The sequence below is a fragment of the Melanostigma gelatinosum genome (assembly GCF_949748355.1).
Source record: "Melanostigma gelatinosum genome assembly, chromosome: 11".
Lineage (NCBI taxonomy): Eukaryota > Metazoa > Chordata > Actinopteri > Perciformes > Zoarcidae > Melanostigma > Melanostigma gelatinosum.
In genome coordinates, this window is record NC_136644.1 from 12750974 (window position 1) to 12776088 (window position 25115).

At 41.7% G+C, this 25115-nt stretch overlaps 1 protein-coding gene across 5 annotated transcripts in view; it reads left to right on the forward strand.

Annotated features, from left to right (window-relative positions):
* The first annotated feature begins 12084 nt into the window (after nucleotides 1-12084).
* The window catches only part of LOC306784863 (uncharacterized protein), a 45880-nt gene continuing 32849 nt past the window's right edge, over nucleotides 12085-25115 (forward strand). For 2 of the 5 annotated variants that reach the window (XM_079279016.1, XM_079279019.1), the window contains exons 1-4: nucleotides 12085-12248; nucleotides 18573-20085; nucleotides 20168-20572; nucleotides 24538-24763. In XM_079279016.1, the coding sequence (XP_079135142.1) occupies nucleotides 18973-20085; nucleotides 20168-20572; nucleotides 24538-24763 (1744 nt within the window). In that variant the 5' untranslated portion in view covers nucleotides 12085-12248; nucleotides 18573-18972. The remainder of the gene's footprint in view (nucleotides 12249-18572; nucleotides 20086-20167; nucleotides 20573-24537; nucleotides 24764-25115) is intronic. The other 3 variants (XM_079279017.1, XM_079279018.1, XM_079279020.1) reach the window with 3 other exon arrangements.

Genomic DNA, 25115 nt, shown 5'->3' on the forward strand with positions numbered 1-25115 from the left:
TGTCTCTTTGAGCGATGCTACATAGCTAATGTTACATGCCTTCCATAGTAGCTAGTACAACTTTTGTGCAATGACAATGACACCTGAACTTGAAACTTTCTACAGCAAGAGTTAATGATTATTTATTTTGTTCCATAAAATATTTATTTTCATGAAGTCACTCATTCATTTTACCCTATCGTCTTTAAATGGTATAGTATGTGTTTTAGCTGTCGGTTATTTTGGATATAGTTCCTGACAGTACTCTATGTTACCCAATGTAACTAGAAAATGCATTTCCTGCTGAAAATGCGTTGGAATGCTGAAAGCTGAAATGAATCTCAAAAACATTGCTGAAAATAGATATCCAATTTTAAAAAAATTGCAAAAAGCTTAATAATTCAAAAAATTGAAAGATTACAAATATGAAGTTGTATCACCCCTCTCCTGAAAGAGCTGAACATTTTGATGTTCGAATGGTTTCTGTAGCTTAAAAGAATTCCAGCGGAAGTGATATTTGTTGTAGTAGTAGTAGAAGTTGTAGTTGTAGTAGAAGTATTATTAGCAATATAAGTATTGGTAGCATTTGAATAAGTACTAGTTGTAACAGTAGTGATATTTGGCGTAGCAGTAGTAGTAGAAGTTGTAGTCGAAGTATTAGTAATTAGAAGAAGTAGTAGAAGTAGTAGTATCAGTCGTCGTAGTAATAGCTGTAGTAGTGGTCGTCGTATTTAATATAACAGTAGTAGTAGAATAAGTAGTAGTAGTAGTAGGAATAGTAAGGTCAGTTTTTGAAGTAGCAGTAGTAGTAGTACTAGTAGCAGTCGTACTAATAGCTGTAGTAGTATTAGTACTGGTAGTAGCAGTAGTAGTTTTTGTATAAGTAATAATAGTAGTGGTAGTGGTAGTAATAGCAGTAGTGGTAGTAATAATATTTATGGTAGCAGTAATAGCAGTAATACTCGAAATATTAGCAGCAGTAGTAGTAGTTGTCGCAGTATTAGTAAGAGCATTCATAATTTCAACAAAAAAGCCTAATTTTGAGCTAAACGTTGAAATACAGTTCATCCATGAGGCTTTTATTTTGAAAGGGTGGGACTGGGTGGGGGAGGGAGGGGGAGAGGCGACATAATCATCATGTTTGACACACATAAACAGAAGTTATTAAATGACAGGCTTCATCACAAGCAGTTCAGTTAGAATTCACTCTCTGGGGCTTTTATTTTGAAACGGGGTGTGGGGGAGAAGGGGAGAGGAGACCGAATCATAATGTTAGATAAACACAAACCGGTTATTAAATGCCAGGCTCATCACAAGCATTTCAGTTAGGGTTCATTCTATGCAACCAGCCATCAAGAGGACATGGGAGCAAGTAAACACTAAGTACACACACAATTCAGAATGGTAGTCAATACAATATGTGCCACGGTAATGTAATGAACACATCCATACATTTATTAAGCGCCAAATAAACTTTGCGAACAGCACGGCATGCAGCGGCTTTCCCGATGTTCTCCGCATCGCCGACACTGTACTAAAATGTACCACTCGCAGAACAGCGCAAGGCTGCATCCAGTCTGTGGGACAGTCAATGCGCGGCTGCGGCGTGTAGTGTTCAATGTATGGCTCGAGAAGGTCTGTAAATAATTGATTTCTTGTCGGCAGAATCGATAGCGCTCGTATAGGAAGTCATCATGATGTGATAACGGATCTTGGCAATGTGGAAGAACTCTCTCCCTATAAAACGCTAATCCAACTAATATCCTCCATCAGTGGATCTCTGAGGAAGGGAGCTGTACATTAATGCAATAGAGGCTTCTTAGTTTGCTCAGCTGGTTTTAAGGATCACCGTATGTCTCACTTTACATGCATTTCCGGAACTCGCGTATAACCCCCAGTATATGCGCAAGCGCATTAGACTACCATATATGACAGGAGCTGCCATTTTTTCCGGGGGAGTGACCAGTTTATCCAGCTACCTTCACTGAGCCTGCGCTGGAGCAGGTTCAAGCTTTTGGATGTGTTGCCATGGTGATTTTGCCGAACTTGCTTCGTGGAACCGAAAAGCCTGATCTACGTCATCTTATCCTGAAAAGTATCCGGCTAACTAAGTTACACGTACGTGGCACGGGGCCCTGTACACACAACTACAGGATATCTGCTTGCACACAAACAGACATGCACTGATATGAAATAATAATCCAAGTTCCTTTAAAGATCTGTTAGGATGCTGAGAGAGTATAACATTTACATTAATGCTGACATAGTGAAATATTCCAGCAGCGCTTATTGACAATATATAGATGGGGTGCAATCTTGCCTGGGATTTAAACACTAAATTATTGCAGAAACAGTGAGTAGCCTAGAATAATGTATTCACTTTTATTATTGTGTGTGTGTGTGTGTGTGTGTATATACACACACAATCTTTGATTCGTCATGCAGCCAATAAAAGAAGGCAGCCTAGGCTAATTATTGCCATGAAATCAGAAATTACTTTTACCTTACCACACTACTGCCACAGGGGACAAGAAACATGAATATATTTTAAAGTTGAGATTGTGGTACTTTTTGGATCATATGTATGCCGAGTCTTCTAAGAATTGTTTAGTCAGTTTTAACGATATCTTTGACAGTCAACAAGCAAACATGACACCGTAACATTTTTAATAAGAGTTTGGCACTACCTAACTTTGGACAAAATGACGTATTTCAAGCTAACCATTGTCGCTGCCTTCACCGGGGAAGCTGAGGTATCAGACCGTGTAAAGTCACTCTTGGACAAAACTGTCAGTGATTAACTTTGGAAAAAAATATCACAAATTTGCCACAGAGGGCTTTACAATCTGTAGGCTACACATGCAACATCTTCTGTCCCGGGACCCTCACATCGGAACAGGAAAAACTCTTGGAGAGACCAACAGAGGAGGGATCCATCTATGGATGGACAGAAATGTGATGTCATGTGTACAGAATGAACAATGTAACTGTTACGTTGTTCATTGTGTCATCGTTTTGTTGAAAATCACTGTTCACTCTCTCTCTCTCTCTTAGCTAGCCTCTAACACACAGGTGCTCCAATCACCAACACGCACCCAAGCACACAGGTGTTTATATGAGCTCATTAGTGATGTTGATAAACACACAGAGGCACTGAGACACACGCACACACACTCCTCTCCCTCTATCTCTGTCTGTCTCTCTCTCTCTCTCTGTGTGCGTCTCTCTCTCTCTCATACAGTCATTCAGGTCTTGGAGACTTTTAGAGGACAACCCCCCCCCCCCCCATTTTAAAATAAAAGCCGCACACACATGATTTAGAGATATACGTGATGCAGCTCAGCCAATCAAATATGGGTATTCTGATAAGTTTCCTGATTCGAGTGACATTTACACACACACACAAGAGGGAGAGACAAGGAAAGACATGGCAAAGCAGGACAATAGTTATGTAAGCTGTAAAAGATAAAACATAGGACAATCTCCAAAGGAGAAAGATTGCCAGAGATCAGAGTCTCTCTCTCTCTCTCTGTATATCTTTATGTATGTCTCTCTCTCTCCCGCTCTGTGTCTCTCTCGATCATACAGCCATTCAGGTCTCAGATATTTTGAGAGGACTTTTCGCCTCTCACCCCCCCCCCCCCCCCTCCCTCCCCCATTTCAAATTAAAAGCCCCACAGAATGAATTCTAACTGGAATGCTTGTGATGAAGCCTGTCATTTTAGTGTCAAACATTATGATTCTGTCACCTCTCCCCCTCTCTCCCCCACCCAGTCCCACCCTTTCAAAATAAAAGCCCCACAAATACAAGATTCAATCCAAGAGTATGAATCTAAAATGCAGAAAAGAGAGTAGCGCTATCTCAATTGAACCTGAATGACACTACCGGCAACATTGGCGTGTGTATATATTGCGATTTCTTCGGGCAGTAGAAGCCACACTGTCAAAATTTCTTCAGGAATTTTCTAGTTATTATTAAGCCCGATGGATAATATACAGTGTGCTTTGGCACAGGCAGTTTTACTGCCTTGTGCCACAAAGCCACACTGAATAATGATGGAAACATTATGACTGACAATAACAGCAGAAGTGGGATAAAGTAGAATAACAGTGATAACAAAAGCAGTAATGGTATCAGAATCAGAATCAGCTTTATTGGCCATGTATGCGTGTGCATACATGGAATTTGACTCCGGTTACACATTGCTCTCATCGTACATACATAGATAGAATATACAACTAGAAAAAGCATTTCCTGCTGAAAATGCATTGGAATGCTGAAAACTGAAATTAATCGCAAAAACATTGCTGAAAATAGATATCCAATTCAAAAACAAATTTCAAAAAGCTTAATAATTCAAAAAGTTTAAAGATTACAAATATAAAAAGTCATATCACACCTCTCCTGAAAGAGCTGAACATTTTGATATTTGAACAGTTTCTGTGGCTTAAGAAAATTCATCAGTGGTGATATTTGTAGTCGTATAAGTTGTAGTAGAAGTATTATTAGTAGAAGTATTAGTAGCATTAGAATAAGTACTAGTCATAGTAGTAGTGATATTTGTAGTAGTAGTAGAAGTTGTAGTTGTAGTAGAAGTATTATTAGTAGTAGAAGTATTTAATATCACAGTAGTAGTAGTAGTAGTAATAGTAATGGCAGTAGAAAAAGTAGCAGTAGTAGTACTTGTAGTAGTCGTACTAATAGCTGTAGTAGTATTACTCCTTTTAGTAGCATGAATAGCAGTAGTAGCAGTTGTCGTATAAGTAACAGTAGTAGTGGTAGTAATAGCAGTAGTGGTAGTAATAATATTGATGGTAGCAGTAATAGCAGTAGCAGTAGTAGTAATACTATATTAGCAGCAGCAGTAGTAGTTGTCGCAGTATTAGTAAGAGCATTCATTTTTTTAACAAAAAAGCCAAATTTTGAGCTTGTTTAAATACAGTTAATCCATGGGGCTCTAAAAGTCTCTAAGACCTGAATGACTGTATATGAGAGAGAGAGAGAGAGAGAGAGAGAGAGAGAGAGAGAGAGAGAGAGAGAGAGAGAAAAGAATTAGTGAGTGAGAGAGAGAAGAAAGAATTAGTGAGTGAGAGAGAGAGAGAGTGAGAGAGAGAGAGAGAGACTGATATCTCTGGTAAACTCTCATTTGGAGATTGTACTATGTTTTATCTTTTACAGCTTACATGACTATTATCCTGCTCTGCCATGTCTTTCCTCGCCTCTCCCTCTTGTGTGTAAATGTCACTTATCAGAATACCCATATTTGATTGGCCGAGCTGCAACACGTAACAGCTGCAACAAATCATGTGTGTGCTGCTTTTATTTTAAAATGGGGTGGGTGTGTGTGTGTGTGGGGGGGGATCCTCTAAAAGTCTCCAAGACCTGAATGACTGTATGAGAGAGAGAGAGAGAGAGAGAGAGAGAGAGAGAGAGAGAGAGAGAGAGAGAGAGAGAGAGAGAGAGAGAGAGAGAGAGAGAGAGAGAGAGAGAGAGAGAGAGAGAGAGAGAGAGATGCATGTGTGTCTGTGAGTCTGTGTGTTTATCAACATCACTAATTGGCTCAATCGCGAACACCTGTGTGCCTGAAGCCATTTCATGGAGATAAAACAGGGAAACACCTCTCAAACAAATCATCAAAACTCCCATAACCGTACCTCCTATTGCTCCGATATTAATAATTGAGAGGAAGGATGACTTGAGAAACAGATTCTGTAAAAATTGTGTCTGTAGTGTAAAAAATGTGGCTTAACTGGCGATCTACAAATGGGGTACCGTGTTCTGTGGAAGATGTTTTTGAAGCAAAATTTAACATTGGTCTCTACGGAGCAGAAAGTTGGTTTTCCTCTCAATTAACGGCTTCTGTGTCAAATGTGGAAATCTGTGGGATTCCACAGTAATTGTTCTATGACAAGGACAAGATTAGCTACTTCTAAAATGTTCAGCTCTTTCACCAGAGGGGTGTTTGAGAGGTGTTTCCCTGTTTTATCTCCATGAAATGGCTTCAGGCACACAGGTGTTCGCGATTGAGCCAATTAGTGGTGCTGATAAACTCACAGACACACGCGCACATACACTCCTCTCCCTCTCTCTGTGTGTCTCTCTCTCATACAGTCATTCAGGTCTTAGGGATCTTTAGAGGTCTTTACCCCCCCTCCTCCCACACGGCATTTTTAAATAAAAGCCCCATGGGGTTAAAGCACTCATAATGATATGACAGTATTATTAGTACACCAGCACATCATTATTATAGAAAATGATTAAGGTGGACTCATGATAAGAATAGAGAGAATCACACACTTTCTTTTCACTGCTTCAATTGATTGAATGTCTGATTATGAATCATACTGATCCGCCCATATTCTCACACACACATATTCAAACTAGTTCTATATGGTAATCTACACATACATGTATATACACATATATAGTAGGCTACATGATACATAAGGGCATACAGTACATATATCCTCATATTAATTCGTATCAGTTAGACACTCTTTGGGCTTGTTTTTATCTACTTATTCTGAAAGAGTTGAGATCATTATTGTCGCTATAGATCTCATTGGATGATGCATTCATGAAGTCTACTGCCAGCAGGCACATTTAAAGACATATAATCTGATTGGTTGGGGTGATGAGGCATTAAAATTAGCTGATGCATTTTCCCAACACTTACGCATTTAACTTGTCTGTGATATTTTGCCGTGCTTCCTGTCTAGCCCTCGCAGCGGTGGCGGTGTTCGATTTTGCCGTGATTATGGTCTTGAAATCCTCATATGCGTTCATGATCATCTTCTGCTCGTCAGCGGAGTAAAAATAGACTCTTTCTTTGACTTTATTTAACATTGTACTGTTAGAACATCATGGTTTCGGTGATCGACGCTTCCCCCTTTTGATGTAGGACGAGCACGCGCAATCATCCTGATCCCGATCGTCTGGTTCGAATTAACGAGACTGTTTGAGAGCGAATCAGCCTTGAGGAACCGAGATAGCCTGACATCAATCATCTCGTTAATGTAGGCTGGCTAATAGGACATTTGATCGACATTTGATCGACGGGGCCCAGGTGTAGGCTATGTGTTAGCAATTTGCAAGCTGTATTTGTATGATTGTGTGTGGTTATTTCGGCCGAGCGCATATGTCTAAGTCCCTCTGCTGTTGCATTTATGAATGGCATTGTGCAGTAATGTCGATGCTACTGCCTATAACACATAGTGAGTGTCCATACAGCAAAGTGTGCCTGGTGTAGCCTAGCCTAATGGATATTTCTGCTGCAGCAGGACTATGTGTTACATTCAGTGTTACATAAGGTGTTGTCCTCTGCATCATCCTGCAGGGCTGCCCGGGACTAAAAAAGACTCAGAGCTTCTCCTTGGCATATAGGGCTTTCTGTGTGGTATGCACCTCCATTGCCACAGCCAGCAACACATATAATGAAAACATGGGCCTCGTTTTGATGTGGCTATTGATCAATAGCAGTAACATAAACCCATTACTTATCTGTAAGTCAGTGACGGCTGGTGGAAAATTTTCTAGGTAGGGCCATCCTATCAATTTCAGCAAACATCCCAGTATGATTTAATGAAAAAAAAAACTAAGTATCAAACATGCATTATTACTTGGCAATTAAATATTTAACATTTATTCCAACATGAAAAAAAGCAGTAAATAAACCTATGGACCTTGTTATAGGAGGTAAAGATCAGGAGAAGTAAACATGAAGTGTAATTATGAATACTGATGTTAAATTAAGCTATGATGAGTTTTCACTGTTAATTTAACATCTCCATTACATGTCGATGCCTCCATGACCAAGTTAAGCAGATGAGACTGAGGACAGCTATGTAGAATAAAAGATGTTCACTTTGCATAATATGTAGCTTGACAGAGTTCTCATGTGTGTCCTGGTGTTCTCATGTTTCCTTACCTCCTCATCCCTGACTCCCGTAACTGTCCGTGCTGGATCTGTCCCCGTTTTAAAAGCGAAATAAATTATTAGCATGATGTCATCCAGCTAGCCAAACCTGTCTGGTGTACAGCTAGTACAGAAGCGTCGCATGTACTGCTTCCCTTTCCTGCTAGTATGCTGTGTGATTGTGAGGTCAGGCTCATCTGATATCAGCTCTTTGGCTGCCGAATCTCCGCCAAAGTTCTCCTCTCAAACGGGTCTTGGAGGAGTCGTGCTCGCGCTTGCGCGCTCGCCTGTAGAGACTTCTCCTGACTAGAACGAGCAGCTAGGGGGGCCAAATCGTTCTGGCCCCACTCTGAATCTATTTGAGGGCGCTGATTGGCTAAATTGTATGTCACTCATTTATATCTTTAATCAGCAATTGGCTAAACTGCTTCATAGACCCGCCTCTTTTGGGCCAAAACGATTAGTCCCCCCTAGCTGCGCGTTCTCAGTGTCGTGCACACAGACAGAGAGCACGAGCAGACAATCACACAGGCGGAGAGGACGAGCAGGAAAAGCATATGTTTTGCGCAGATATCATATTTTGCACACATTACTGGGTACATTCCATTGTTCAAAAACACAAATATTGACAATTTGTATAATTTATGATTATTATAATTATAATTTTTTTTTGTTGTGTGGCTCATGGTGGGGCCAGGCCCCATGGCCCTCTATTGACCAGCCGCCACTGCTGTAAGTGCTGATTACTGTCATTTAAAAGTCACTTTGCGACATTGGTTTGCTCCATGTTACATGCTCCATGCTACAGTGCACCATTGCAATTCCTTGTTATGGGGGCTGATAGATGTCTTGAATTACTTATTGGTGTAGTGCAGGTCTACACAAGTAACTTTGAAGAAAGGCATAATAACAACTAAGTTAAAATGCTCCAACCAAGCAGTGTGAAGTACGACTCAATTCTTCTCAAACTTACATAACGAGATGTTCTTAATAAAAATAAACATGAGCACACATGCGTTGCAACTATGAATATGAGATCTGTAATCATGTGACAGGGTACTTATAGAATTAAACCTACTATAATTATAACCTTATCAGGGTTAATATGCACAAAAACAAAAAAACATTACTGTAAAAGACAACACTACTAACACCTAAAATGAGAGAAATATCAGCAGAAAATTGTGAATTGTCATTTACACACTGCAATTTGCTTTACAAAGTAGAGTCTTAGTGGAAATGATTAAAAACTGTTTTATTGCGTACAATCTATCCACATTTTTCGTTTGACTTCATTCTCATAGCAAATCACGGGGGCCGAAAGTATCTCAGGTGCACATTTTCTGTGAAAAGTTTTTCAGCTGCTCAGCTGAAAATAACTTGACTGTACAAGTAAAAGTATTTCAAGTAAAAATGACAAATATTACTTTTTAGATGATTGTTTTGGAGTTGGATCTCGGCTCTAATTAAATTATCTAGTTTACATGCTACTGTTGTGTAGAGATGTGTAAGCTGAAATTACACACTTGAATGGTGTTTGTTGATTTCGGCTGGTGTATATGAGCATAAAACTCTTGGCGAGTGCTTGGCTTTTAAAATGCAGTTGTATGTATACAAGTTAAATCTCTCCTGATTTTCCAAAAGTACAATTCTTAAGTTGATGTTTTGTTTTGCAGCTAACTCATTTCAAATCCTGGCTTTGAGCATGAACAATAGATGTTAATGTGGTTCTTCTGAAATAATTAATTTTTCTTGTTTTGTAAAGTGTTGCAGCCTCTTCTCTTACTACTCTGCATTTGCCTCAGATAGCAGTAGAGCTAAATGCATCAGGTGTGAAGTTTCTGCAAGTCTTATCCAGCCACTCCTTGTTCAAGGTTGTGATTTTGTGCACTCAGATCGGCTGTGCATGTTCATGTGTATGTAAGGGTGTGTCTGTGAGCATGTTGTGATTGGCATTTTTGTGTGTGAATTTGTATGAGATACCTAGAGGCCCTCCTCTGCCTAGACTTGTCGTTGGATTAATATAATAACTTGTTGTGACTGATGGCGCCATTATCCACAAGAACAGAGTAACACTTCCCTCTTTGATGTACATTTATGTCTCAAACTCAACCCTAAACCTCCACAGCAGTCTAACTTTACCACAACTATGGCTATGACTTGATCCTGGTTCAGGATGGTTTAAAGATCTGCACTGTATATTACAATTTCTCACAGTCCTGCATTTCAATGTTTTTATTAAAAAGATCAAAAAAACCTCAGGTTAACAAACCTCTCAGGTTTAAGGCTGAAAGGCAAACGTAAACAGAAGGTTGGTTCAAACTAAGGTCCTGCCTCTGCACAGATAGCAAATCATAGTTTAGAATAGTATGGCCAATCGGATTTCACCCCAGGCCACTCTCTGGACACGCGTATGCAGTTTAGTATCGTGTCGTAAAAATAGAGGAGAGTTTCTGGAATTTCTGGAATAAGTTCTGTATGTTGGTAATCTGCCAATGCAGGTTGAAACTGAAAGCTTAAAAAAAGCAGAAAGCCCAGATACCTAGGGTATCTTTTCGTTATCTGGCTTAATTAACCATAACAATCGCGGTCACACTAAGTGGTCCTCCGACGTGGTTATCAATATGGTAAATCAACCCTGGGTCTCTCAATCTACCTATGAGCACGTTTACAAAGAATGGCAGATATTGCAGCATATGATCAATTGCATACATGGACTAGTTTACTGTCAGTAGAGCAGCATATTTTACAAACGAAGAGAAAGCTATAATATTTGTCAAATATGAGGAAGTTAAACACAGAGTACAGGCTAAAAGTAACAGTTGCAACTGCAGGAAGGACACCGAGCAAAAATCCCAGTAAATACACTGATTCATCACTACCCATCTAGGACAAGAGTAGATCTGACTATTATTACATTTGTGTCGTCCATTAAATTAATGTGTTGCTTGGATGTATTATAATTCTCGAACCATCAGCACCGGTTCCCCCCAATGCTGCGTTCTTCACCCTCTGCTGTTCTCCCTGTATACAAACCGCTGCACCTCCAGTCACCAGTCTGTCAAGCTCCTGAAGTTCAAGAATGACACCACCCTCATTGGACTTTTCTCTGGTGGGGATGAGTCTGACTATGGAGTGGTCTCGTGTGACGTCACAGTTTAGCTGTCGGCCATGTTGGAGTACACACAAAGCCACTGGCATGCACGGCTGAGTCGCATAACCTATCGATCATGGTGAACTTTTGTGCTGTCTTTGGTTGTGGCAGCAGAGCTGATAGACAAGAAATCATTCTTTCGTTTGCCAGCGGTCATTACACATCAAGGAAATGACACGGAGCTATCCAAGCGAAATTTATATTTCCTTTATTAAATACTGTTCACAAACGAATTAGTAAATAAAATCACTGACCACTTATAAAGTGATCCGCACATACTCTAGTGTACGCCAAATTCCATTCCTTTATATCTCGAGAGATGCGTGACAGCCATTTCTCGCGACGTCGCTTGGATAGCTCCTTCGTGTCATTTCCTTGATGTGTAATGACCGCTGGCAAACGAAAGAATGATTTCTTGTCTCTATCAGCTCTGCTGCCACAACCAAAGACAGCACAAAAGTTCACCATGATCGATAGGTTATGCGACTCAGTCGTGCATGCCAGTGGCTTTGTGTGTACTCCAACATGGCCGACAGCTAAAACTGTGACGTCACACAAGACCACTCTATATTTCTTTTTTTTAACACAGACTGACCATTTTGAGGGCTAACAGCTAACTCGCACATCCCGTAAAATCAGTTTGCCAACACATGCAAGCAAGGAGTGGGCCCAGTGCTGCTTAGCAACAGCCAACTCATTTGGACCGGTCAGTACTGGCCCCTCCTACTTATTTGGGGGTGGAGGTTAGGTTACCCCCTCTCCCACCCTGACACACACAACACACACACTAGCTCTCTGTAAACATAGACATGGGACTGACCTTCCCCCCTCCACACTAGACTTTGAGGAAAGTGTGTGCGTGTGTTTCTTGTTACTGCAGCACTGAACAGTATGCTCGTGTTTCAGAACCAAAGAGGGAGGTGTATCTCCATCCCTCTCTCTCTTGTCTCCTCCCTCTCTCTCGACCATCGTCACAGCCTGCGTAGTCTTACCTCGCCTGTGCTCACACACACTCTTTCACACAGAAGTGATGGGATAAGATACGACGTGCAGTGCAGTGCAGCGAGGAGGATGTGTGTCGAGGTGGGAAGCCAGCCAAGTGGTTGTCAGTCTGAAGCGAGGAGTGTGAGCGTCGAGTTTCCATGATTTTTATCTGGATGTGTTTTTCTGCCGCAGTGAAGTCTGAAAAGAAGCTGAGAGTAAGTTGTGGCAACACTTATGCACGAGATCAGCACGTGTGTATTGTGGGTTTTCCACTTCGTGTGTGTGTGTGTGTGTGTGTGTGTGTGTGTGTGTGTGTGTGTGTGTGTGTGTGTGTGTGTGTGTGTGTGTGTGTGCGTGCATGCATTCTGGAGAAAAGGTATATTAGAAAGTAAATGGTTGGTACACTTTGAGATGTTGGCTGGTGCAAAACAAGTCGATCATTGAACATGAACTTGTGTCTGAAAACAAATTTGTTTCTACAAAAGGGTATAATGACGATACATTTGGATGGCATGTCGATTTTTTAAGTGTTTGAACTTTTTCCTGTTGTGTATGCTTCCCATTTTCCTGTACAGTGTTGAGAAATCCTGCAAGTTAATGTAAATACCCAGGGAAAATTCCTGTATATTTGATCATGATAAGAAAATAGTAATTGCAAAGGCTTTGGCCAAACTGAATATACAAAGCAGTCCTATGGTCTTTCCTGTCGTGGGTTTGATAGTTTCCAGATGCTTTGTTGAGATGATTGAAAATGCAACTAAATCCCTTTTAAAATGTACGTAGGCTACGTGCAGTCGAAGCATTGTTTCACTGACTGCATGTGGCAGGTTTACAGTTGTCTGTGTTTCAGTGCGATTTAACATAAAGGCCAATGCAGACTTGCATTACATGCTTACAATATAAATTTTGTGAAATCCAAATTACTAACGTCAACATCTTTGTTCAAAGTAGCTAATAGGCATACATTTAAATTAAAATGTTTTTAAGTTCAGGCATGAGACCTTAATGTAAGTAATGAATTAAGTCGAACAACTTAATAACAAGTGATGATTATCATCGGAGGATGACATAACCTTCTAATGATGCAGGAGCCGAGTCGTCGCTGTTCCAAGAACAGGCTCAGTCTGTATAAACAGGATCACACAGCAGTTTAGAAAGCAACAACACATCTAACAGAGGCAGAGAGAGGCATCATAGGAGCAGTGAAAGACTGAGATGTCTGATGATTTGAAAAGCTCCATATTTGTAGGTCATATTTTATACAATGACAGTTTTGAAACAATTGCCAACAGGGTTTGTTCACAGGGCTGAGTGAGTTCACCTTTCAGAAATTTGGTTCAGAAACACTGTCAGTGTAAACATTTCTGACCATGTATGGACAGATTACGTGTACTTGTCCTATATTTCAATGATGGGAAACACTTCATATCCACCCTCACAAGCACGACTGCAGGGCTCTTTAGGGAGCAGTACCAAATACTGGGCAAGTTGGAACATTTACCAGAATCATAATGAATTAGTGGTATGACCTAATAATATGGGTTGTGGTGAATCTCAACCCTGTTTTCTACTATACTTTATTGCAATTTGGCCAGTTTTGTTTTGATTGCCGATCATTAATATTCTGGGTAGAAGTAAATAGCATAGTAGTTTACCCACTTGTATAGCTAATCACTACTACAGTACGTCACTGCAACCGTCCAAATGAGTCCTCGTCCGCTGCCATATATCCAGGTATTGATCCATTAAGACAGTGGTGGTATCGGAGCTGGAGAGGGACAGCTGGCTGGTTATGTCTCTCACCAGCGCAGTTCCTCTACCATCCTCTTTGAGGAATTATAGTGTGTGCACACACACACACAATACACACACCCTGTCAGTAGTGTCATGTTTCCTGCTGCAACCTCATATGCACTGTTTCTGTCACATCAGAATAAAATGAAATGCACATCCAAACATGCTCGCGCTGGTAAACACACACACACATACCTCCGCAGTGACTGTAGGCGGGAATGACACAAGCTGGTTATTAAGTCACTCACACAGTCGCAGTCCTCTTCTCTCAGAATGACTAAGCAGTCCGTTTATTTCTATGGCAACCACTTTTCCTGCATCGGGGGTGTCCTTTGTGTGCGATGCAGCAATAAGCTGAGAGTAACTTTGACTGCTGTCTTTCATACACAGCTTTCTGTGTCATGCCTGTTGTGTGACTGTGTGTGCAGTGATACCAGCTCTGTGTCGGTGTGTGTTGCTGTAATGTGATGCAGTGGTGGCGTTCGCCAAGTATTTCTATGAAGGAAAGGTGAGCCTGCTGCCTCCTGCCTGTTAACAAGCTCCATGGTTGGCTGTGTCCCCAGCCGCCAAAAGAATGCGCACTAAGTACCCAAGTACAGAATATTGCATGTATATTAAAGCTTGTAATGAGTTTTTTATTTATTTAAATGCTATGTGATAGTAGTTTGAGAAGGTTCAGCATAGTGATTTAGCATTTTTCAACTGATGAAAAACCAAGCAGTTAACAGAAAGTATCACTGTCCTTCAGCTCTAGTAATAATAGGATTGTTCAAGTTTTCAAGTGTCTTCCAATCATGTTAGTTGTGCTGGCTGTACTAAATGTACATTTGAAAGCAGTGGCAGAGATGATGCTCTAAAGCTCTTATAGTGGCAAGTGGAACAATTGAAGAGATACAGCTAAAGCTGTATCTCTTCAATTGTCCACTTGTCAATTGTCCACTTGCCACTACAGTCAAAAACTATTTAATGCCACTGTCACTGTGCCACCTCAAATCTAGACAAATAAGGCAGGTATTGCTGTCTCAACTCATTCACTGCTCTAGGTACCCCTTTAACGTCAGTTTTAGTCAGGGACGGCGTGTATGCTTGTTATATGCATAGTGTCTTTTGAAACATTTTGTCTTTACAGGAAGTTAGGTGTAGGCAACAAAACCACTTAGTTAGGTTTAGGAAAAGACTGTAGCTGTGTCTCAATTCAGTGACTGCATCCTTCGGAGGCTGCATTTGTAGACCGGTTGCATCACATGGCTAAGCTATCCCATCTCAAAGACTCCTTCAAATGGAGCCAACGAATACAGCCTTCAGCTCTCAGATTCAGAGGACATATCTGATGTATCCTTCGCGGCCCAGCATATCCCAAAATGCATTGCGTGCTGATGAAAATTTTATTTTAACCAACATCAAGGCCATTGAAGCGGCAGCTGGAGAAGCCAAGTATTCACTTTTAACCCTAACCCTTTAAACTTATAGAAAATAATATAAAGTATATGCATATGTGTACTGCAAGTTAATAAACTGATTTGCTGACATTTGTTTTGGTTAACTGTCTTGATTAATCTCCTCTGCTTTAGGATTGCAAGTATCTTTTCTCTACAAGAAAGATTCATTGATAAATAAATACATATGTATACATTGTGTGTATATATATATACATGTGTATATAATCCCTTCCCCCCCGGTCCCCCATGCTTGTCAGACCCCCCTTTCTTCAGGAAACAGATCAGAAACAGACAGGATATACGTAGCAAGTGTTTTTAGCCGGGAAACGGGGAATTATGCCGTTCTTTTCATGATTCAGCGTAAAGGTGAAGAGCTGCTAAGATAATTTTTCGGTGAAGAAACCTTCAAGAAACCTTGAAGGGATGTACAGGGGAGTGACCGGTAGGAAATTGTCCTGGGATGACAGTCAGTGGGTGTCCCGGGCTCTGTTAATGAGCCCGACTGCGGATGGGAAGAATCTGTTTGTGTGTCGTGAGGTCTTGGTCCTGATGGACCTCAGCCTCCTGCCAGATGGAAGGGACACAAACAGTTTTTGTCCAGGGTGAGAGGGGTAGGCTCCCTTCAGGGTCCTTGAGGCGAACAAGTCCTGGAGGGATGGCAGATTGCAGCCAATCGGCAGAGCGAATGATGCAGACCGCGATGGAGGAGCAGAGGATGGACTTAATGATGGCTGTGTAGAAGTGCACCATCATTGACTTTGGCAGGTTGAATTTCTTCAGCTGCCTTCTTGGTGATGGAGCTGATGTTAAGCTCCCACTTGAGGTCCTGGGTTATGATGGAGCCCAGGAAGATGAAGGACTCCACAGCGTCGAAGGGGGAGTCACACAGGGTGATCGGGGCTAGTGATGCTGCATTCTTCCTGAAATCCACAACCATCTCCACTGTCTTTAGAGCGTTGAGCTCTAAGTTGTTCAGACCGCACCAGGTCACCAGATGGTCAGTCTCCCACCTGTAGGCAGACTCATTTCCACCAGAGATGAGTCCAATGAGGGTGGTGTCATCCGCGAACTTCAGGAGCTTGACGGACTGGTGACTGGAGGTGCAGCTGTTGTACAGGGAGAAGAGCGGAGGGGAAAGAACGCAGCTTTGGGGGGGGGGGGGGGCGGTACCGGTGCTGATGGTCCGGGAGGCTGAGACGTGTTTTTCCAGCTTGACGTGCTGCTTCCTGATAGGAAGTCTGTTATCCACTTGTTATCCAGTCTGTGGCTTTCCCCTTGGAACTCTCCTGTGGATGCCATTTTTGCCCAGTCTCTTTGTTATTGTTGAACCATGAACCCTAAGGCAAGTGAGGCCTGCAGTTCTTTAGCTGTTGTGGGAAGGTTCACCACTGTTACATGTCTTCTCCATTTGTGGATAATGGCTCTCACCTTGGTTCGCTGGAGTCCCAAAGCCTTAGAAATGGCTTTGCAACCCTTTCCAGACTGATACATGTCAATTACTTTGTTTCTCATCAGTTCTTGAATTTCTTTAGAAAACCATGTGTTGCTTTTTGAGATCTTTTAGCCTACTTCACTTTGTCAGACAGGTTATATTTAAATAATTTCTTGATTCAACAGGTCTGGCAGTAGTCAGGCCAGGGTGTGGCTAGTGAAATTTAACTCAGCTTCCCAAAAAAGTGGTTAATCACAGTTCATTCATGATTTATCAAAGGGGGGGGGGGGGGCAAATTACTTTTTCACATAGAGCCAGGTAGGTTTGGATAGCTTTTTTCCCTTAATAAATTAAATCATCATTTAAAAACTGCATTTTGTATTTACTCGGGTTATCTTTGTCAAATATTTAATTTGTGATCTGAAACATTTAAGTGTGACAAATATGCAAAAAAAATAAGAAACCAGGAAGGGGAAAATACTTTTTCACAGCACTGTATATATATATATATATATGTATAATATAATGTAATATTACCCCTATGGACCTTGTGTGTTGGGGAAACCAATAGGGAGGTAAAGATCAGGAGAAGTAAACATGAAGTGCAATTAGGAATAATGGTGGTAAATTAAGCTACGATGAGTTTTCACTGTTACTTTACCATCTCAGTGAGCCACACTTGTCACAATTAAGATGTACCTGTGATGTGGGCTGATTTTCTAGGGGTGGTGCTCTTTTATTTATTAAGTAGTGGTGGCTATACCCTCTTTTACAGATGCAATTGATCACCAACCTTTACAACGGTCAACATAATTTGAAGCTAATATTGCACAGTTTTGGCATATACTACTCTCTGCTTTCATACCTGCATTCTGACCGGTGTCATTATCTTATCCGCTAGACATGGCTATACTGCCTGCCTAAACCCTGTAATCAACCCTGTAAACCAATCATATCTGTGAAACCAAGGTGACAGGCCTGTTTGATGAGGCCATGATTGAGTCTGGTCGTCTCTCTGATTTGCCCCAACCAATCCTGTTTCAGTGAGGTAACGTTTTCCTGAGCAGTTGAAGGCTTTTAAACAGTTTTCCTTCTCTCTATCTGTCGACCTGGAACTGAGTCAACTCCCTGTGTCGCCCAGGGACCCTGCTGTCATCAGTGGATAGCGGCGATGGAACACTGTCCTGGATTTGATTGCCTTGATAGTTGCTCCTCTCTTTTCTCTTTGTCCCTGACCCACATACATGCACACACTTTCGTGCATAGGCAGCCGTGTTACATTCAAATGGGTTTCATCTAAACATGTTGCTTTTGGTTGTTAAAATGAATGATGCCGGTTTAAATCACTGTTCCACACCAAGTGCATCTCTTCCAAGGAGTTTGGCTTTCGCTGACTGGTCTTCACACTTATTTCACAAGGCTGTTTATCACAAACACCTCCAAGACTTTGTGTCTCACCATCATTGTAGTTGCAACCAGTGATGCAAATATGAACATCTATATCTATAACCGCTTAATTTTAGCCTGCAGAGGGCAGCGTTTCTCAACTCTTCTACCATCAGTGTGCAAACAATGGATGCAAAAAACAAGACGTACTTAAAGTTGATTAATACTGAAATGATAATGGTGTTGAATGTATTACAATGACTGTTTTAGCAACAATTTGGATATTTAATATTTGCAGTTGATTATTGTCAATTGTGTATGTGTGTGTGTTCATTTGTTTCCAGTTTTTCAGCTGCTGGTTTAATTTGAACAAAATTAATCATCTTTGTGAAGTATAACAGCACCACGTTTACTTTAAGTATTGTTGATACTTTATATAGTTTTAAACAATTTAAACATGACTTTTTCTTCTTGCTGCTTTTTTTCAGATGTCTTCAACAGCAGAGTAAAGACAAAATGTGGAATTTGGTCTTCAAACATTCTCTAAATGACAGTTCTGCACTTGACAAGGAAACAATGTCTTTCAGACCTTTTGAAAATACTGCAGCATCTGTGAGCAGTGTTTAAAATGTATAAATGGATGGATTGCAACTCAGAAACATACTAAATATACTATCTAATCATAGCTGTAGAAATCTGCCAATACTGCCCCACGGAGAATGGATTGGACGTTCTATCAAATGTCAACATAGAGAGTATAAAGAAGATTAAAGCTATAAAGAGGACTGTTCAGAGTTGTTGCAGAACAACAGAAAGCAAATAGGCAAATAAAAACCTGTACATCACAGATCAGAAGAAAGTAACAACATTGTACCTTCTGGTCCAGAGATGAGCGTTTCTCAGCCCACTGAGGGTTTACCAGTCAGGAGGAAAAATGGATCGACCATGACGCTTCCTCTTCATGGTGCAGGAGACTACAATGGGAATGCTTTCCCAATTTCCTCTTCTACCTCCTCTTCCTACTCATGTCTGGGGGAGTCGTCTCCTGAGTCACTGAGGAGTGGGGGCCGGACCAACAGCCCTCTGGACTATGACATGTTTGAGGTCACCCTGACGACAACAGTGATTACCAAAACCGACAAAATTACTGATGGTGTACTTTCAAAATGGATACCAGAGGAGGAAAGTAAACCACATGACAATGATGACATCTCTGTGGGAAAGATACAAAAAGTAACAGAGATATCAGAATCTAATGACAACTCAGTGTCTGTTTACCTTGACGCAAACAGCTTTGAATACCGCCAAGACACTTGGAATGACAACCTGACACTGGCACTGTCCTTGACGACGAGCAGCGTCAATGATGACCTCAGTAGTCAAAGCAGTAATGGGAGAAGGCATGGCTCCTCGACTCCAGGCTCCGACGCAACAGAAATCCCTGCTGATGTTGATGACGATGAAGAGGAGGCTTTGTTTCTGTCTGTGAGCTCTGACATGGGTGTGTGGAAAAGCAGCATAACCCTCAGCTCAATCAGTCAATCCAGCGAAAACCTGATGAACCCAGGTCGCTCTGCTGTGCCGACAGAGGGGACTGTGAGTGTAGTTGATGATGAGAGGGCATGTCCCCTTGGTCTACCTGTGGAAGACCAGACAGAGCCTCCCCCTGAGGACATTTGTGAAACCACTCAGATATTATCTTCGTCCCCCTCTCCTACCAATCCAGATCAAGATGCTAACGAAGTCGCATTTTCTCAACTTGAGGAAACTGAAAAATGCGCTGAGGGGCACAAACCATCCAACCCTAACACCAGTCAGCCAGCCAGAGCAGCAAAAACCAAACCAACCATTGCCATTTCAACTGCTCCAAAGACAACTGTGTCCACAGCCATCAAAGCGTCCAGTCTGGAGGCAAGGAGAGTTTCCAAACTAGATCTGAAAGATGCTGAGGCTAAAGTTGGATCACGGCCCAACCTGTCTCCATCTAAAACACCCAACCAGGTAGTGTTTATAAAAGGCTCACATGTATACATTTTTGTACAGCTGTCTTCTGTCTAACATTTCTAATTTATTTTTTATTCAGCAGAACAAATCTGCTCCAGCCAATGGAAAGAGAGCTGTTCATAGGAAGGAGGAAGAAAAGACTGGGGATGGGGGTAATAAGCAAAGGTCATCTGCAGGTCCAGTCAAAGTGGCCTTGGTGCTGAAATCTATCAGAGGAAAGAGCAGTAACCCCAAAACCAACCACCAGACAGCAGCCAATGGCTCCGCTCAGCCAGAGAGGAAGAGTTCGGCTGTCAGTCGAACATCTGAGGCAGTTAAGGAAGGAGCTCTGGAAACTCGCAGGATGGCTGTCCAAGAAGTGAGTGATAAACATGACACAGTTGGATGTGTGGAGACTAAACATCCAGGTCAAGATGCTCACGAAGGTACTGGGAAAACTTTAAAGACTGAGGCTGCTGTGGGGAAATCAATGAATCCTAGCAGGGTAAGTACTATGCGCTAATCATGTTACGTTGTCTTTAAACTAAGCTTGTCTGCCTTAAACTTGTGTGATCAGTCAAGAATCGCAAAACAGATCTGGCAAGAGATGTAGGTTCTATATCGTATCGGCTTCACCCTCTTAAGAGCTGTCACTATTGGGTTTATTCCTGCAAGCATGCACAGTCTAGAAGATTTTGATCACGCCCTTATAATATGCAAGGGCTCACCTTTACGTCTGCACATGTGACATCTAGCAGCTTTGCGACCATAGTTCTTCTCCTAGTTTTTCTTCAGCGTCAAGCAGTCAACAAGTGAAGAAGTAAAGAAGATGAAAAGGTCTAGTGGTGTCCATCGGTGTACCGGCTGCCGCCTCGGCCAGTTCCTCCCATCTTGCCCCTCAGGTGTGAAAGCTGCCTCTGCGCCGTCCATGCGCAGCTACCGCGCAGGCCGCTTGCCCTCTTGCCTACAGAAGAGCTGCAGTATCGTGCAGGTGATTTCACAGCGCTTTGTATTGAAGTTGGCAGGACGACAGCTTGGCAGACTGTCTGGATACTTTGCCAACGGATGAGCTGAACATCTCCATCTGCGACTTTTCGGACATTCCGTTTGAGGACCACTGTAAGGGGCATGAGTCTGCTGGCTCAGCTCTCCATGGCAGACTCTCTTCCTGGCTCTCCCTCCTTCCCGTCGAGAGCACTGGAGGGTGTTGATTGATGGTTCGGCCGTTCACTGCAGTCAGACCTGGCATGTAAATCCCTGTTTTCTCTCATCGGGACGTGACGAATTCTGAGTGAATTCCCATACATCAGAGTACACAGGATCATCCCTCTCTGAAAGGGTTGGGATATGCCAGACTCAAGTTGTGAGGAAATGGAGAATCCTCCATCCCTTCACATAAACTGTCTGTACTAAAAGTTCATCAACTGCCAGGGCGGCTTGCGCTCAGCCCTGCTGCTGTGGTTACATAGGCACTTACTCAACATCAGAGCTGTGTACATCCCAGGGGTACAGTACTGCGCTGCAGAATATCTTGCTGAGGTCCATCCCACAACAAGTGGAAACCGAGTCACACACACCCAGTTCTGATCTTGGGTGATGGGTTTGGTAAGGCGAAGATGGATCTGTTCAGAGAGAATGCACAGCTGTGGCTCAGAGATAGAGTGGGTCATCTTCCAATCAGAAGATTGGTGATCCCCGGTTTCTCCACTCCATGTCGATGTGTCCTTGGCAAAACAAGTTAAACCTACCTTCAAACGTTGGAAGATAAAAAGTTGACCTACAGCTCATCATTTAGCCCTGCCATGAAAGCTATAGTGCGAGATCGGAGCTGAGTATGACTTAAGACAGTGATTCTCAACTGGTGGGTCGCAACCCAAAAGTCTGTCGAAAAAAAAAAAGAAATTGTGATTTTATTTTGAAGTGAATTTTTTATGCAGTGGAATGTTTCCAGCATTTACGGCACTTGTTCAGCGGTGCACGAAAAACACTGACCATTGCGTTGTGAATCACATCACGTGATGCACCTCATCCAATCAAATATGGGTATTCTGACGAGTTTCCTGACTTGAGTGAGATGTACACACACCGTGACACACAGGGAGAGACGAGGAGAGAGAGAGCAGAGCAGGACTATTGAAGTGAGAGTTGTGAAAGTCAAATCACAGAATGATTTCCAAAAGAGAAAATGACCAGTGAGACCAGAGTAATTAAACTCTGACTTGACAGACACATAGAGGTGAATTCTTCCAACACTCATTTCTCTTTTTAGAAGATGAGAAAAATATAATATTGTGGCTTTTTCACTTCACCCTGAATGAACTCAGTTTAAAGCTGCAGGGCAATTCAGTGAACATAATTTATCTAAAATGAATTGTGTTACGTAATTTATTCTTTAATCCAGCCGTTATTTTACTTGAAATGAGAAGAACATTTATTCATGTATTTCTATGTATTATTTATAATCCATCCAGTTAAATTTGAAAAATGAGAATATTTGTTAAAATATAATTGATGTGGACTTTCTTTATTTGATTTGACAGTTCACTGAGACATTACTAGACTTCTTGAATATAGACATACCCAAATTATATATACATATATATATATACATACATACATACATATACATATATATATATATATATATATTTCATGAATATAATATAATAATAATTTGGGTCGTGGGTCCCGGCTTCTCATTAAGGGGTGATGGTGGGTCCCGCAGCCAGACCAGTTGAGAACCACTGACTTAAGTTATACCCTGGTGGGGACACGTGATTGGTTGAAAATGGAGGTGACATCTGATTGGCTACAGATAATTCCCTGTTGAAAAAAATCATGTGTATTTATTTTACATTTATTTAAAACAATAATATTTGTGTGTGCATCAGAAATATATTTGTGAATCTTATACGTGGAATAACTAATTTCATGTGCAATGAAAAGTAGTTACAGCTTTGCAGCTAAATGGAAAATAGCATTCATGGTATGTGCTCAAGCAGAGTTTACTGGAGTTTAGCATTGTCATTAGAATTTTGACTCTGTGGTAGGTAGGATGCAATTATGAAAAGTATATTCACCTAAATAAAAACTGACGCAAATCTTCCTTTTGAGCTGTAGTTGCCTGATCCCCCTAAGCTGTGTTGTTGTTGTTTAACATAATTTACTGACACAAAGAGAGACAAAGTCAAAAATGCTTAAAGTGTATTTAAAATCTGTACAGTGTGTGTACTCTGTCTGGTATGTCTGGTATGTGTTTTTAAAGGGACAGGTTTAAAAACTGCCCCAGCGTATCCTCTCATAGGTAGCCTCAAGGGTATATCAACACAGGGTGTGTTTAGAACACATTTACAGTAACCAATATGTGTCTTAGAAACTAATATGTCTAATATTCTAAGATACATGTCAATGCTGTTTTCTGTGCATCACCCTATATACCGGTACTCTAATGCTTGTCGTGATTATGGTCATAAGTATTTGTCATATACCTCCCTCAATGTTATGATTTGATGATATTCCCATTCATACCAGCATGAGTTCAGATGTCTAAAATGATTAAATTAGTAACTAAAGGACCTTTAACTTTATTATAACTTTATTTTATCGAAATTCAGAGAAATGGTGTTACACGTGTGCAGTAACATTCACTATCCACCCATCCATGTATTCACCTAACAAAGCATCAGTTTGGCCCAGTCCAGATGCCAGCTCACATGTCAACACATGATTTAGTGCGTATTGGTATGCTACAGTAATCCTTAGGCTCAGCCTCTTGGCTCAGCTGAAAAGTTGAGGAGGCTGTAAGTTACAAGAACAATTTGAAGTGTTGCATCCCCTCTGACTGAGCTCTGCTCTGTGATTCTGTGTAGGGAGGTGACAAGGCAAAAGGGATATTATTAGTGAATGTCTTGACCTAAATTGACTTAAGAATGGATTTGTGAACATTCTCAAACTTCTTCCTCACTCTCTCAAGTGCCTGACTGCACAAATAGGTAATAAATACATAACAAAGCAGTCGCTATATGTTGAGTCTTTGGTTTAAAAAGTCTGAGACAAATGCCAGGCCCCTATCCACAAACTCACTCCATGTGTGCTGGTGTTTATAGAGTCAGAGGGGGTGGAACACGAAGGGTTGGGGGTGGGGGTAAGACAGACACAGAGAGAGAAAGAAAAAATAGGCCTGGTCAGAGACAGGATTGTACAACACAATACCAATTTTTTTTTTTTTACCCCTCTTGTGGTTGCAGAAATTTTCCCTCCTACCTCTTCTTTCCTGCTCTTTCTTTTCCTCCTCCCCCTCTGTCTTAACACACTCTCCCTCACTCCACCCCTCTTCTCCTTCACTGCCTCCCTGTAGTCCACATTTCTGACTCTGAGCGGGGAATGGCTAACACCATGGTTTCAATGCGCAGCTCGGAGCTGGGGTCACTCGGCTGGGACGCTGTCGCTAAACGTCATCTCTTTCTACAGAAAGTCTCCTCAAAGCTGGGGCCCAATTCCAGGCATCAAGGGAGACACACCAGAGTGGATAAGGGGCCCCTGGGACCGGCTCCACCTCCAGGTTCAGGGACTGGACCTCCAGGACAGGGGATTCCTGGACCCAGACAAACCCAGAGTGATGGTTACATGTTGGGAGAAGGTGGACAGAGCACTGGAGGCAGATCTCCAACGAGGCAGCGCCAAAGTCAGTGCCAGGGTGAGTCGATATGGTTTCTGCACGGCTGTAGAGACATAAACATGAGCTATTTCAGTACAAGACACATTTACTTTATAATCCCATGAATATAAACACACAGTAGCACATGGATTGTATGTCTGCTCTACTCCACAACACGCTTCTCAGTTGTCTGTCAGGCATATAGACTTGTGTCATTGTCTCTGCAGCAGACTCAGGAAATGAGCAGGCTGACACTGCAGACCTGCAAGTTAAAATGCCTTCCACATACCACACACACACTCACACACTCACACACTATTTCAATGTGTGTGTGTGTGTGTGCAGCTGGTGACTTAAGGTCGTATCGTATTTGTGTTTCAGCTGCAGTGTT